We start from the raw sequence: 15,085 nt of genomic DNA, 5'->3' as shown, positions 1-15,085 counted from the left end.
CAATTGTCATGGGAATTCCTCTTTTATCATTTAAATTTTCTCATGCATAAAATAAATTGATCTAAAATTTCTCTTTAAATGAAATATTCATTATTTTAATATACCAAAATTTCTCTTTTTTCATTTAATTACATGGATCTCCATTATCATGGGAATTCCTCTTTTTGCATAAAAATAAAAAATACCAAAAATTTCTCTTTTCTTTAATTAATTATTTATGCATAAATACTAAAAATTAGTTTCCCATGAATTTGATAAAAATCATTCTTTTAGCATAGGATGTTCAATCCTAGAATATGGTAGGAAGTCCTATTTTCACATTATGCATAAAAATGAGTTATGTATTAATTTCTAAAAAATTTACCATAGCTTCGCTGCTGCTATTACTGATAATTTTCAAAATTTTATAGAAATAATAAGACTTTGTATAGAATACTATCCTTAGACTTAAATCCAATTTTTGGAATTAAATCATAAGTTTACCATAATTTTATTAGCATAAAAGCATAAAAAATCATTTTCTTAACCTTAGAGATTGATTTTGAATTAAGAATTTATCAATGAGAAGCATTCATTTGCTAAAGAATTAGTCATAGGAATGACTATTCTTTTGGGGAGAGAGAGATATACATAAAAAGCATCCTAATTAAGCATAAAAACTTACTTTTTTATGATTAATCATTAAAATTCTTATAGAAAACTTGATTTGCATTGAAAACAATTAATTTGAAACTTCTCAAGCTTAAGAGGGGTTGAGAAGTGAAATCTTTTGAGAATATTAATGAAAACCATGAAATTACTTCTTACCTCTTGATTTGGCTTGCTTCTTTATCTTAGAAGGAAGTCCCCCAACCAATCAATTGGTTTAGTATGTTGAGAAGAAAGCTCCAAGGATTGTCGAAGAGAGAGAGAAGCTCCAATCTCTCCAAAAGTAGAGGATTTTTAAGAGATAATAGGAAATATCATTATTTTAACGAATATTGGCATGGTATAGTTCACAGATTTTTTTACAAAAGAGTAAGGATCTATTTACAGGTGAGGGAGGCCACTAACTTAGTTCTAGAATTTTCCAGGTTTAGTTTGACGCAATTTGGACAAGATTTAGACCAGTTTGGCTCAATTTGGACAAGATTTAGACCAGTTTGGCTCCCTTTCTTATTTGGTTTGATATCCAGGAGAGAGGAGAGATAAAAATATCACAAATTTTTTGAATTAAAAACTCATCCACATGTGTGAATTAGGCACCTACCTCAAGAGCCCCCCTCTCCTTACCTAGGTGTCAAAAATGCATCATTATTCTAAAAGATCTCATTTTTTTAGTAATATCTCATAGTTTTTAACTAATAAACCTTGTACTCAGTCAACTCTTCATCTTATGTGAGCATTTACTCATTTTTGGGTATTTTCTTTTATTCTTTTGATTTATCTCATCCCAACACTTGGATTAGTCCAATTGGCTCATTGGAACCTTAATTGGACCATAATCCAAAATTTTTTGAAAATGTAGACCCTTAGGCTAAGGCCCTTTATACACATTTTCAATTAATTCCAAATGCACATTGGAAAGTTCTTTTTGAATTTCTGTTTCTTCAGGGGAATCCATTTTAGACACTAGGAGGATTTTTATATCCAAAGATATCTTAATTTAGGATTATCTCTCTCTAGGCCAAAATAGAGTAAAACAAGATCTTTCTTCTATTTCAGAGAGGCGAATAATTACAAGAACAGAAGGGGAGGTTCTTACACCTTTACACCTCAAAAGCTGGAGGGAGGAATCTTACAGGACTCAGAAAGAAGAAAGCTCTCTGTCGTAAAAAATGAATCCAATAGACAGGAAATGCAAGGCTAAGGAACCAGAATGGCTAAGTGAGTATGTTGATGTAATCCCAGAAGAGCTGATGAACTGAAATGCCTCCAACTCGTGAAGTAGATCATGAGATAGAGCTAACCCCCAGCCAATAGACCAGTTCCAGAAGCCATAGAACTTAAAGAGCAGTTAAGACAACTACTAGAGCAAGGATTCATAAGACCCAGTGTTTCACCTTGGGGTGCGCCTTCTCTTTTAGAAAAGAAAGATGGAACGTTAAGACTCTGTATTGATTACAGAGGATTAAATCAATTGACAGCAGTCAAAAATAAATATCATATCCCTAGGATTAATGAACTTTTGGATCGGTTAAGTGGAAACCAAATGTTCACAAAGATAGATCTCAAATCTCGATATTACCAGATCAAATCTAAGGACCAAGACAGCCATCAATACTCGCTATGGGCATTATGAATTTACAGTCATGCCATTCGGACTGACAAATGCCCCAGCAACATTTAATCGCCTCATGCAGGACATTCTCAGAGAATACTTGGATGAATTTGTCCTGATATCCTGGTATACTCTAAGAATGCATCTGATCTCATGAAGATCGTGCGTAAAGTCCTAGAGATCCTAAGGAAACACCAACTCTTTGCAAAGAAGAGCAAGTGTACTTTCTTTGCTGATGACCATGTCGAATACTTGGTTTATAGTATCTAAGGATGAGATTTCTCCTGACCCCCCTAAAAACCAAGCAGTCGTGGATTGGCTAGGTGAAAAAAGTCAAAGAATTCCTAGGATTAACCGGGTGGTATAGAATCTTTATACCCAGGTATGCTCAGATAGCATCCCCTTTGAGACTAACCTTCTCAAAAAGAGTACCCTCTTTGAGACTAACCTTCTCAAAAAGAGTACCCTCTTTCATTGGACCGCTATGTGTCAGAGTGCTTTTGATAAGCTGAAGACAGCTTTACTAACCAACCCTGTTCTAAAATTGCCAAATTTTTTTATACCCTTTTTGAAGTAGTGATAGATGCCGATGGTTTCACCCTAGGAGGCGGACTTATGCAGGAAGGTCATGCAGTAGCCTATGAATCCAGAAAGCTCAAAACGCATGAGATAAATTATGATGTGCATAACTTGGAGTTACTCTCAGTAGTTTATGCTCTAAAGTTGTGGAGACATTATCTCTTGGGACAGAGATTCACCTTGATGGGGACAGATCATCAAAGTCTAAAGTGGATCTTCACCCAAAGGGATCTTAACATGCATAAAAGAAGGTGGATGTAGACCCCGCAGGATTTTGATTTTGAGATTAAGTGCCGGTCAGGGAAAGAAAATGTGGTAGCAAATGCACTCAGTAGGAAACCATCCTCGCTTGCAATAGCATTGGTGTCAAATCCATTGATCAGTGAAGCAAGAGAGAAGATCATGCAGGATAGATTCTTTGCCCCTATTGCTACCCTACTGATGCAAGAAAGCAAGACTCCTCTCAGGAAATGAGTCGAGTTCTTGGGTACAAATTGGCAAAGGATGCATGTATTATAATAATCGGCTATGCATACCCACTGATGAAACAAAGGAAAAAATTCTGAGAGAAGCCCATGATAGCCAGATAGCTGGACATCTAGGGTTCATAAAGACCTACATGTGTGTAAAGAAGAGCTTCTTCTGTCCAGGACTCAAAAGGGATGTACTTAATCATGTGCGCTAGTGTCTAATATGCCAAAGAGTCAAGGTAGAAAGGGTTAAGATGCCATGAAAGCTGCATCCCTTGGACATTCCACAGATAAGGTGGGAATGTGTCAGTATGCATTAGCGTCAGTGCAATCAGGTTACAACTCCACTTTTGTGATAGTTGACAAACTAACCGAGGTTGCCCATGTGATTCCAATAAAAGAAACCTACACTGCAGTGGATGTTGCCAGAGTCTTCCTCAAGGAGATTTTCAAGCACCCAGGAGGATAGTGAGCGACAAAGATCCTAAATTCACATCAAGGTTCTGGACTTCATTCTTCAAAGCAGTGGGAACTTCCTTAGATCTCAGTACAACTTATCATCCCGAGATAGATGGTCAAACTGAAAGAGTAATCTTCCGTCATGCTGTGGGCAGAGAACCCAAAAAGTGGTTAAGCTACTTACATCTAGTTGAGTTTGCTTGTGATGCCTCTTATCACCGAAGTATCGGGAGGATGAGCCCATTCAAAGCTCTGTACGAACAAGATTGCCTCACGCCATTAACTTGGTCCTGACCCATTGATTAGGGTTGAGATGTCCAGACAGATGCTTGATGATATGGATCAGCAAATGCAGGCAATCCCCAAGGATATTAAGGTTGCCCAGGACAGACAAAAGCAGTATACTGATAAGAAAAGAATGGAGAGAGTGTTTGAAGAATCAGATATGGTCTTCATTCGTGTACAACCCAAGAGAAGTTCTTTATCTCTAGGGAAGTACAAAAAGCTGTCTCCAAGATACTGTGGGCTATACGCAATTACTAAGAAAATAGGAGATCTAGCATATGAACTTCTTCTACCACCCCATCTCAAGGTACATAATGTATTCCATGTCAGTTTACTTAAAAAGTATGTACCCAGCGAGAGTCATGTGCTGGATGATGAACAGTTGCCTTCTTCGACTCAAGGCCATATGGAACTCCAACCCAAAGAAATCCTTAATGTTCGAGAGAAGGCTCTCAGGAACAAAGTCCTTAGAGAGTTTCTGGTCAAGTGGAAGTTCTATCCTTTAGAGGACGCCACTTGGGCGAAAGAAGGAGAACTGATAAAGGACTACCCCCACTTTGCGAGATGAGGACATCTCACGTTTTTCAAGTGGGAGAGGATCTAAGGTTCCTCCTCAGCCCCTAAAAGATGTATAAGTTCTCCTCTAAGTCCCCTGTAATCATCCCCTATTTCAGAATGTAAGAAAACATTGTTTTTCTTTGTTTTTGGTCTAGAGAGAGAAAATATTCTAGAGAGAGGTAATATAATTTTGAGATATTTTCCTTTGTTTTTGAACTAGAGAGAGAAAATATACTAGAGAGAGGTAATACAGTTTTGAGATATTTTTGGATATAAAGTCATCCCTTTTATTTAAGATGAATTTCCCTGAAACAGAAGTTTAAAAAGAGTTTTCTAATATGCATTAAAAATTAATTGAATATGTGCATTAGACACCTTAGCCTAAGGCTCCACATTTTCAAAAAATTATGAATTAAGGTCCAAAGGGTGTTCTAAAGTGCCAATGGGATTAATCCAAGTGTTGGGATGAGAAAAATGCAAGAATAAAAGAAAATCCCCCAAAAAAGAGTAAATTCTCACATAAGATGAAGAGTTGACTAGTATAGGTACTTAATAGTAAAAAAAATGAGGATTAAAAAATTAGAATTTTGACACCTCAGGAGCTCATGAAGGAGGCGCCAAGAATCTCATCATTACTCCCAATTTTTAATTCAAAAAAATGGGATATTTTATCTCTCCTCTTTCAAACTGGAGCAAAAAAGTGGGCCTAACTGGTCCAAAACTTGTCCAAATTGGATCAAACTGAAGTTGAAGCCTCTAGATCCTAGTTGGACTTGGTTGGTGGCCTCCTTCTCCTATAAATAGAACCCCATTCCTTTGTATTTTCATATTGGAGTATGCTAGTGTAATTTTCAGTTTAAGTGTATTTCTCTACCTTGCCTCTCCATTGTGAAGCTTTGGAGCTTCACTAATCCTCTTCCTCTCTTGGAGATTACCCTCTTCTTCTTGGTGGCCAGGCTTCCTCTTGTGGGCTTCACTTCTCTCTAAAGAATCAAGCCAAAAACCAAGGGTAAGCCTAAAACAATGGTATTTTTCTCTCTTTTTGAATGGTAACCTTCTTCCCAACCTCTTTAATGCTTGGGAAGCATTTTAATCCATGGTTTCTTCTTAAAACCATGCTCTTATCGATTTATGTTGATTGGATGAATTAATGTTAATCTTTTATGCTTAAAAGTATTGTTTTGATTTTGTAATCTCTCTTTTTTGTAAGAATACTCACCTTTATGGATTAATCCCTCTTGGAAGGATAGATCTTAGTCCTAATCTCATTTTATTATCCAAATCTCGAGGCCTAACAAGCCAGAGATAGAGATTAAGCATTTTTATGATTTTTAATCTATTTAAAATGAGGATCAATTCATTTAAGCTTGTTTTATGTTAAGAAGATTCATATTTATTCATTTTTAAGTTGAAAGAGAGTTTATGCTAACATTCTTGTAATTATTTTTATTTAGGAAGTGATAATTGGATATTTTTATAAATAAACAAGATGCTTAAATGTAATTATGCTCATATTTATGCTTAGGTTTATGCATAAACTAATTTTTATATTAAAAGTGAAACTTTAATCATTGTCATTTCATAAAAAATGTGGGAAAGTTATGGCAAAATTTTATCATTAGAAAATGAAGGTTTATGCATAGTTTTAAGAATGCAAAAAGAGGAATTTTCACGATATTCTATGTATAAAATATTTTAAATGTTAAAAGATGGATTTTTGTCACATTTTTTAATATACTTTTATAGTATGTATGCATAAATGTCTAAAGGTTATAAAGAGGAATTTTTGTCATATTTTAAAATAGGTATATTCATGGTCTGAATATACATGGGTATTTTTATTTTATCAAAAGAGGAATTTCCATCATATTTTTAAATAGAAAAATGCATAAATTAATATTGGTATCAAAAAGAGAATGTTTCATCATATTTCTACGTAGATAATTTATGGCATGTTGATGCCTAGGTCCAAATCGAGAAAAGAATATTTTAGTATAATTCTATGTGAATATTTTAAATAAATGATGTATGCATATTCATTAAAAGGATCATTGGAAAAAGGATATCCTTGTTAAATTCCATTATTCACGAATAGAATTATTTATAGTTCTATTATGACCAAGGAAGAATGAATTTTCATAATTTTGGATTTTACCCTTACGGTTAGAAATCACAGTTATTTTATCAGATAAATGGAGAATTATCTTTAGGAAATATCTTTAGAAATAAATTCAAGTAATTTGGTGCTAAACCATGACCGCGTGAGAAAGGTGGGTCATAAGATGCCTGCCTAACTCTTGATTCGTAAATTAAGTCAAGACTCGTGACCACTCCCAATTCTTCAGTACACGAAGAAGAGCTAACTGACTGATTTAGAGAAGTTTTCCCTAAGACCCAAAATCATCTAGAAATAAGTTAGAAATTCGTTGTAATTAATGGATGGATCACCGAGATACGAGATTCGTGATTTTCATTAAGAAAGTCTGAGTTTTGGAAAAAAGAGTCTTGTGAAACCAACACCAGAAATGTCTCTCGTGAGATGGCTTTCCGTGAGAGAAAATCAAACTCAATGGGAAAATTTTACTTGCATAGAAATTCTGTTTGTGTAAAGGACTGTCTTACGCCAAAATGCTGGAGGAAGCATTTGGCCTATTGTTAATCTAAGGAGAGTTTACGTTGCAACAGCTGGCGGCGGGGAGTCATCTCGAAAGACATCTCTCACGGCAAAGCCTGCCAAGGTCGGTACGGTTGAAAATGGTGCGCTTCCGGTAGAATGGGCAAGGGCCAACAAAGCGGTCCCTGAGTGAAGTGCTAGGACACCTAAGGAGGATCCTAGAGGATTTTGACCAGGTGATGCACGGGCTCACGGCGGCTGCTAGGACACCCATGCATATGTCAAGGAAGATATTCATGGATTGGCGAGGAATTATTTAAGAGAACTGGAAAACTATGAAATTGGATCTCGTTGGTTGACTAACTGGTCTTCAACGCAGAGTCCGGATGAGACTTGTTTGTAAAACAATGGAACTAGAATATTGAGGGTTATGATGGAAACACTATGGTTTTATTCTAATTCTCTCTTGAAGATAGTTGAATCCAAGAAAAAGGTAAATTCATATTGGGTGTGTAAGTGTGTAAGTGGTGTGTCTGTTTAATATAATTGCATGAATGCCGACTAGGGGACTTGGGAACTCTTTTCCCTGGTACCCGAGACAAAACACAACTAATTTTTATAAAGAGGAATCCCACCAATACAGTGGTTGGGCGGTTGGCTAACCCATGGGCCAGTTGGGGTTAGAGGCTGGATTGATGGATTCCTACAATATAGTTCAGTTTTGTTTAAGTCATGGTAGTTAAAGTAAGTCCCAAGGAGATTATTGTTCTATGGGAAAGAATCAACGGCTGTGCCTCGCTTGAGGGAAAAAAAGTGATGATCTCTATGAACCAAGTGCAAGTCCCTTCTTCCTTGATTCGGCCATGTGACCTACGGGTCCAGTCGAAATAGAAAGGATAGTTAAGACTCTTGACTCTGTTAGATAAATTTTAGTTAGAAGTTTTTCCTAGAGGAATCGCCCGTGCCTTCTGGGCGAGGAAAGTTTTTACGGCCTCGGCTTCGGAAGGACCGCCGGACTAGTCCCTTGCCCAAACATTCTTGGACGAGGCCGCGAGTGGGAAGCCCTGCCCCACGCGAGAGGTTGCTACTTCCGCTACTAGCGCTCGAGAGTCTGGTGCGCAGAGGGGGCAGGGGTCTCACATTAGTGAGGGGACCCTCTCACTAAGGGTGACTAGTGAGAATAATTTATATATGAGATTTTGTTATATAAGCATTTATTATCAAATTTTCTCATTGAAAATGAATTTTAGATTTTATGTATTAATGACACTATTTATAATTATTGAAGAATGTTTTTATGATTATCAAGAATAATATATTTTTATGAAAAATGGATATATTTTTTAAAATTTATTTTAATATGTATAGATTTAGCGTTTAAAATTCACATTTGTTTTTATTAGTTTGTTGTGTGTTTGTGAATTATTTTGAGTTATTTTTGTGAGATATAGTACTTTGCAAATAGAGATCTCTTTCTTCTCTATCTTTTTTTTGTTTGTGCTTTTGTTTATTGACATGGAGAACATGACTTTTCACATTTTTGTAGGAGGTTTAGAGAGTGATCCTATTGTTAGAACAGTGTAGGGACATTTTTATATTACTAAACCTGATGATTATGTTGGAATGTCATCTACTCATTCTAGACTGAAAGTTTTGCAATCAAACCACAAGATGATGGTGTAGATTATCTTATATCTATCTAATCAGCTAGACCCACTAGAAAGGAACCATGTTATACCTTTAATAAGATATAGCTACAAAATACCTTGTTGTTCCAATAATAGGAGAGTCAAGCAACACTATAGCAAAGCACACCAAAGCAAGTCATTATTAATGGAAGATTCTCCCATAAGCACACCCTATCAGAAGAGTGTGGTCAAATACTTATTATCTAAGGAATCTCATGCAGGTGTTCTTCGTAGAATGAGAAACAAGGTAGGAGACTAAACTTTCCACCCACTATTCCTTTAGCTACCTAAGGTTGTCACAGCACAATGTAGAGGGATTAGCAACAACTGAAGAAGAGGTGTATGAAATTATGGAGAATGACATACACCTTTTCATTTATTATTTTAAGGTCTTCTTTATGTTGATGTCTACATCGATTTTCTTAAATATAGCATTTATTCATGCAATTACTTTTCCTACACAAAGCACTTATCTATGCTATTACTTTTCTAAATTTAGGAAATATCCATGCAAAATCCCTTTTTACTTTTAGCGTGATGTATCTATATATATGACCCCCTGGCTCTTACTCTAACCCTCACTCCCATATCTCATTGCCTCCCTCTCTCTCTTATAGTATTTCTCTCCCTCCCTCTTTATCCTTCTTTACTTCACTCTCCCTCACCATCATTCTCTACCTCACCTACCCTCACCTTCTTCCTCTTCCTTTATCTTTGTCAATCTTATCATGTCTTCATCAAATGGCCCCAACTCTACTCTGAAGGATACCCTTGAAGTTGTTTGCAAAGATTTGTGCACGCAGGTGGAGATGTGCAAGAACATCTCAAAATCATGATAGAGGCCCATAATCTTTGAAGCAAGCTTCTAGCAGATGAGCCCATCAATTCTAGAGATCTATATGTCTGGAATATGAAGATTGGAAGCACCATTGGCATGTGGCAGAGTTATGGCTACATTGCTGAAGAAAAGGAGAAATCCCTTTCGAAGAGGAGATGAAGAATAGAGTAGCCCATAAAAGCACATAGGTGTAGGAACCCTTATGTAGTTATGTCTATGTAGTTATGTCAGGTTGTCTTTAGTAAACAGTATTTAAGGCTGTAACCCTTACAAGTACTTAGTTGTAGGAACCCTTATGTAGTTACGTAAAGCTATCATGTTGTCTTTAGTGAACAATATGCAAGGATGATGTAACAACCGTTCTGGAATAAAGTCTTCTTTTAACTATAATTCACCTTGTCATTTTTATTAATCGCCTTGTCAAATTTTACATTGTTTATTCTTTTTAGGAAACAGTATGTGATCCCGATGTAATTTCTTTTGGGGAATAAAAGTATCTTTTGCCCACAACTACTATAAATATAGAGATAACCTCCATAGAACTTTGTTAGCCACCATTTAGCTAAGCCTTCTTAGTAGTGTACACCACCCATAACCCTCCTTCATATTATTTGTGATGGCCTTAGCATATATTAGCATTGAAGTTGTTGCTGCTCGTATCGCTAAGAAGGCCACCAATGCGGAGGTCAAGCAAAAGACCGTAGATGGTGCACAAGCATGGAAAGGTTTCACATCCTTACCACTCCCTGGTAGTGATGATGATATTTCTTAAGTGAAGACCAAAGTGGTAGGCTTATAATAGCAAGCCCATGGTGTTATTGATGATGCGTCTAAGCATCTCTTGCTTGAGGAAGTACGGAAGGGAACGAACATCGTTTGCTTACTTTGTGACTTCATCCCAGAGGACAAGCGAAGCCCATAGAAGTAAAGATGATGGTGTACAACAGTTATGACAGTAGAATTATATTTGGAAGTTGTATGTCAATGAACTTGGTTTTATTTCCACTTGGAAGCAATAACCTTGATCTTGAGGATATAATGTTGTCATGTTTTTCTCTATCTCACTCCCTCTCGCTCTCTCTCGCCCTCTCCCTCTCAAATAATTATGTCATGACTCTCTCTCCCGCTTTCTTCGCCCCTCTCTCTCTGTCTCTTGGAGGAGGGAGGGAATCTTTTTGAAATCCGCTTGCCTGATTCCAAAAAAAGCACTTGCTTGCTCACAAAAAAATCTCTCAAAAGGAGAGACTATGCTTTCTTAGGGAGGGAGAGGGAGATTATGCATAGGGAGGGTGTGAGAGGGAGAGGGCAAGGATGAGGGAAGAGGGTGGGAGAGGAAGGAGAGAGAGAGGGAAGAGGGTGGGAGAGAGAGGGAGAGAGAAAGGGAAGAGGGTGGGAGAGAGGGGGAGAGAGAGAGGAAGGGAGAGAGGAAGGGAGGGTGGGGAATGGAGAAAGAGTGAGCGAGAGGGAAGGAGAGATAATGCATAGGAAGGGTGAGGGAGAGGGAAGGAGAGATTATGCATAAGAAGAGTGAGCAAGAGGGCAAGGGAGGTCAATGGAACTTTAGGTTCCAGCACACTTGGTCCATCTTCCTCCAAAAAAGCTCAATGAAATATGGCATATTAATTAGAACAGAGGTCAATGGAACTTCAGGTTCCAACACACTTGGTCCATCTTCCTCCAAAAAAAGCTTGCCTTCTATGGCTAATCCTTCACAAGGCCCTTTGGACCAATGCTAGGGCCTTGAAAATAGGGATTGGAATAGCCACATATCCAAGGTGATGTCAAGAAGAAATTACTACCCATATTTTCATCAATTGTAGCTAGAATCTAGAGATGCTGAGTTTTCTAAATGCATGCATGAAAAGGGAGATCCCGTTTAATTGAAAAGAGCTACTGTTGGGAGAGGCAAAAGGATATTCTATGCAATTTTTAAATGTTATTAGATCATAATGCTGCCCTATCATGTAACTCTGCACATACTAATCGATCATATTGACCAATCTTAGTTGACTTAAATTTATCTTCCAAAATTAATAATATGTGGGAGCAACAAAGTTGTCATATAGCAAACCACTTTTCTAAATAAATTATCCTTTGTAATTAACCTCATCATATCCTTATGCTTTTGATAAAAGACAGTTTATCAGATCTCGATGCACTTTGCCCTTGCAGTAATGCTTCAAGTATTTCATGCCATTTTAGATTACAGGTGAATGATGTAATGAACAGATCTAGCTTACCCTTCTTCCTTACAATTTCCATAACATCCTTGTACAACTGATACATATACTGAATTCCACCCTTGCTTTTATATTTTTAATTACATGTTTATTATTCTTTGTCTAGCAATATTACGACGTACTTTGTGTTTTAAATCCAACAATCTGCTCCGCTCAAGACACGATAAATGCAAAACATTACCCAATTTAAAAAGTCTAGCAATATTACCATGTACTAAGTTGCGTGATAAATCCAACAATCTACTCCGGTCAAGACATGGTAAATGTAAAACATTACCCAATTCTAAAAGTCTATTTTTACTTCGTCCAAACATCCTAGTTACAAATACAACTAAATACCATAGACTTTAAACTCATCAAATCTCTCTCTCTCTCTCTCTCTCTCTCTCTCTCTCTCTCTCTCTCTCTCCATGTAAGTATGATGTGTCCAATGTTTGAGTAAAACTACATACATCCAAAAATATTACAACAAAGACAAAAACGCATAGCAAATTTCCATTAGTACTAATCATGATAATCCGTTGTGCATCTATGCATAAACTTGGAGTGCATACATACCCATTACGATGAAATACTTCAAATTAATTTCAATAAAGCATAGAAAGCTTAATATATTCTTGTCTCAAGCGAATATACATCTATGTATAAATTTGGAGTGCACATATACACATTTAAATAAAGGTTCTCACACTATAAATATACTTCAATTGATTTCTATAAAGCATAGAAAGTTTAGTAGATTCTTGCCTCAAGCGAAAAGGTTATATAAAACTCATGTATCATACTCAAAAAGTTTATCCTACCACTTAATTCAATGATGGGAAAAGTACATAAATATCACTAGAGAAGTTTGCATCCCAATACGAAGTGCAAAAGCCAAAATAGAGAAGCCTCAAGCGAGGAGGCGCTTCATGGCAACTCTCGATAATATGTTAAAAAGATGGTACCACATTTTGCTTAAGGTCCTCGCTCTTTTGTTAACATAAAAACAACATTTAGTCCCTAGGGATCCTTCACTTTGAAATTAATACCATCACGAAAAACAAAATTCCCCACTGTAGAAAGTTGTGAATATAACATCTGATTTGATTATGGTGTCATGACAAACAACTTATGTGGTGACAATGGCTTGGCCACCGCAAAAAAAAAAAAAAAAAAAAAAAGCAAGCAACCAAAAAAGGATTGTTTACAAGTCTTATCGAAGGTCAAAAAAGGAAACTACCCAATTTTAAAAGTCTAGCAATATTACCATGTACTTTGTGTTAAATCCAACAATCTGCTCCGATCAAGACATTGTAAATGTAAATCATTACCCAATTCTAAAAGCCTATTTTTACTTCGTCCAAACATCCTACTTACAAACACAAATAAATGCCATAGACTTTAAGCACATTATAGCTCTCTCTCTCTCCCTCTTTGCATATTTACACACACACACACACACAACTTAATAATGTGTATACATGTAAGTACGATGTGCCCAATGTTTGAGTAAAACTACGTACATCCACAAATATTACAAACAATGACACAAACTTGTAGCAAATTTCCATTGGTGCTAATCATGATAATCCATCGTGCACTTATGCATAAATTTGGAGTGCACACATACTCATTACGATGAAGTACTTCAAATTGATTTCGATAAAGCATAGAAAGCTTAATATTTTCTTGTCTCAAGCGAATATACATCTATGTATAAATTTGAAGTGCACATATACACCTTTACATAAAGGTTCTCACACTATAAATGTACTTCAATTGATTTCGAAAAAGCATAGAAAGCTTAGTATATTCTTGACTCAAGCTAAAAGGTTATACAAAACTCATGTATCATCATATACTCTTAAAGTCTATCCTATACTTCAATGACGAAAAAGTACATAAATATCACTAAGGAAGTTGCATCCCAATATGAACTGCAAAAGCCAAATGATGAAAAAGTACATAAATATCACTGAAGAAGTTTGAATCCCAATATGAAGTGCAAAAGCCAAAATAGAGAAGCCTCAGTGAGGAGGAGTCACATGGTAACTCCCCGATAATAAATTAAAGAAGAAGGTACCACATTTTGTTTAAGGTCCTCACTCTTTTGTTAAATTAACATAAAAACAACATTTAGTCCCTAGGGAACCTTCACTTTGAAATTAATACCACCACGAAAAAAAAAATCCCCACTAGAGAAAGTTGTGAATATATAACATCTGATCTGATTTCGGTGTCATGACAAACAACTTAATATGGTGACACACCAAGAAAAACAATAGAAAAAGAAATGGCAGGCAGCACACGAAAAAAAAAACCAAAAAACCAAAAAAAAAAGATTGTTCTTATCGAAGCCAAAAAAGGAAACCACATACAAGAGGCTTTTTCATGCTACCATGAGAGCTCATTTGCACCGCTTGAGAAGAGCTCCTTCGATCGTGACTCCTGGCCCGAAAGCAACAGCAACGCCCCACTCGCAGCCGCTCTGGCTATCTGCGGGTGAGTCCGCCCTGCGGAGCTCGTCCAACACGAACAACACGGTGGATGCAGAGATGTTGCCATAGTTCTTCAGAATGTGGCGGCTCGCAGCTAGCTTCTCCGGGTGGAGCTGCAGCGCCTCCTCCACCGCATTCAAGATGGCCGGCCCTCCCGAGTGCACCGCCCAGAAGATGTCATTGAACTCGGGCTTGCTGGGCGCATTGTCTAGCGCCGTCCTGCAGAAGGTTCCCACATGCTTGGACACCAAGCTCGGCAGCGTCCTGTCCAGGTAGAATTGCAGGCCCTCCAGCTTCAAGGTGCCCTCTATGATCTTCTCCGAATCAGGGGCCAGCACCTCTCCTACCCACTCGATTTCATAGAGCGGGCGCTCGATCCTGGGCTGCGGTTGGGCGCCCACAATCACACCGGACGCACCATCGCCAAACAGGGCGGTGCCCACCAGATCGTAGGGGAACTTCTCGTTTGGGGCGCGGAAAGTGGGCGCCGCTAGCTCGCTGCAGCAGATCAGAATGCGAGAGGATGGGTTATTCTCAGCCAGATCTTTGGCGACGCGCAGAGCTGTCAACCCCGCATAGCATCCCAGCATGTAGAGCATTACTCTGTTCACATC

General features: G+C 37.4%; 1 protein-coding gene across 1 annotated transcript in view; it reads right to left on the bottom strand.

Moving 5' to 3' along the window:
* Positions 1 to 14,169: 14,169 nt before the first annotated feature.
* The window catches only part of LOC147630039 (chalcone synthase 7-like), a 1,756-nt gene continuing 840 nt past the window's right edge, over positions 14,170 to 15,085 (bottom strand). Inside the window, exon 2 of the mRNA XM_086811652.1 lies at positions 14,170 to 15,085. This exon is cut by the window's right edge and continues 278 nt beyond it. Within this exon, the coding sequence (XP_086667778.1) occupies positions 14,381 to 15,085 (705 nt within the window). The 3' untranslated portion in view covers positions 14,170 to 14,380.

The sequence above is a fragment of the Cibotium barometz genome, chromosome 17 (genome assembly GCF_041138505.1).
Source record: "Cibotium barometz isolate CiBa-2024 chromosome 17, ASM4113850v1, whole genome shotgun sequence".
NCBI lineage: Eukaryota > Viridiplantae > Streptophyta > Polypodiopsida > Cyatheales > Cibotiaceae > Cibotium > Cibotium barometz.
This window is presented reverse-complemented; position numbering and strand designations above follow the sequence as displayed.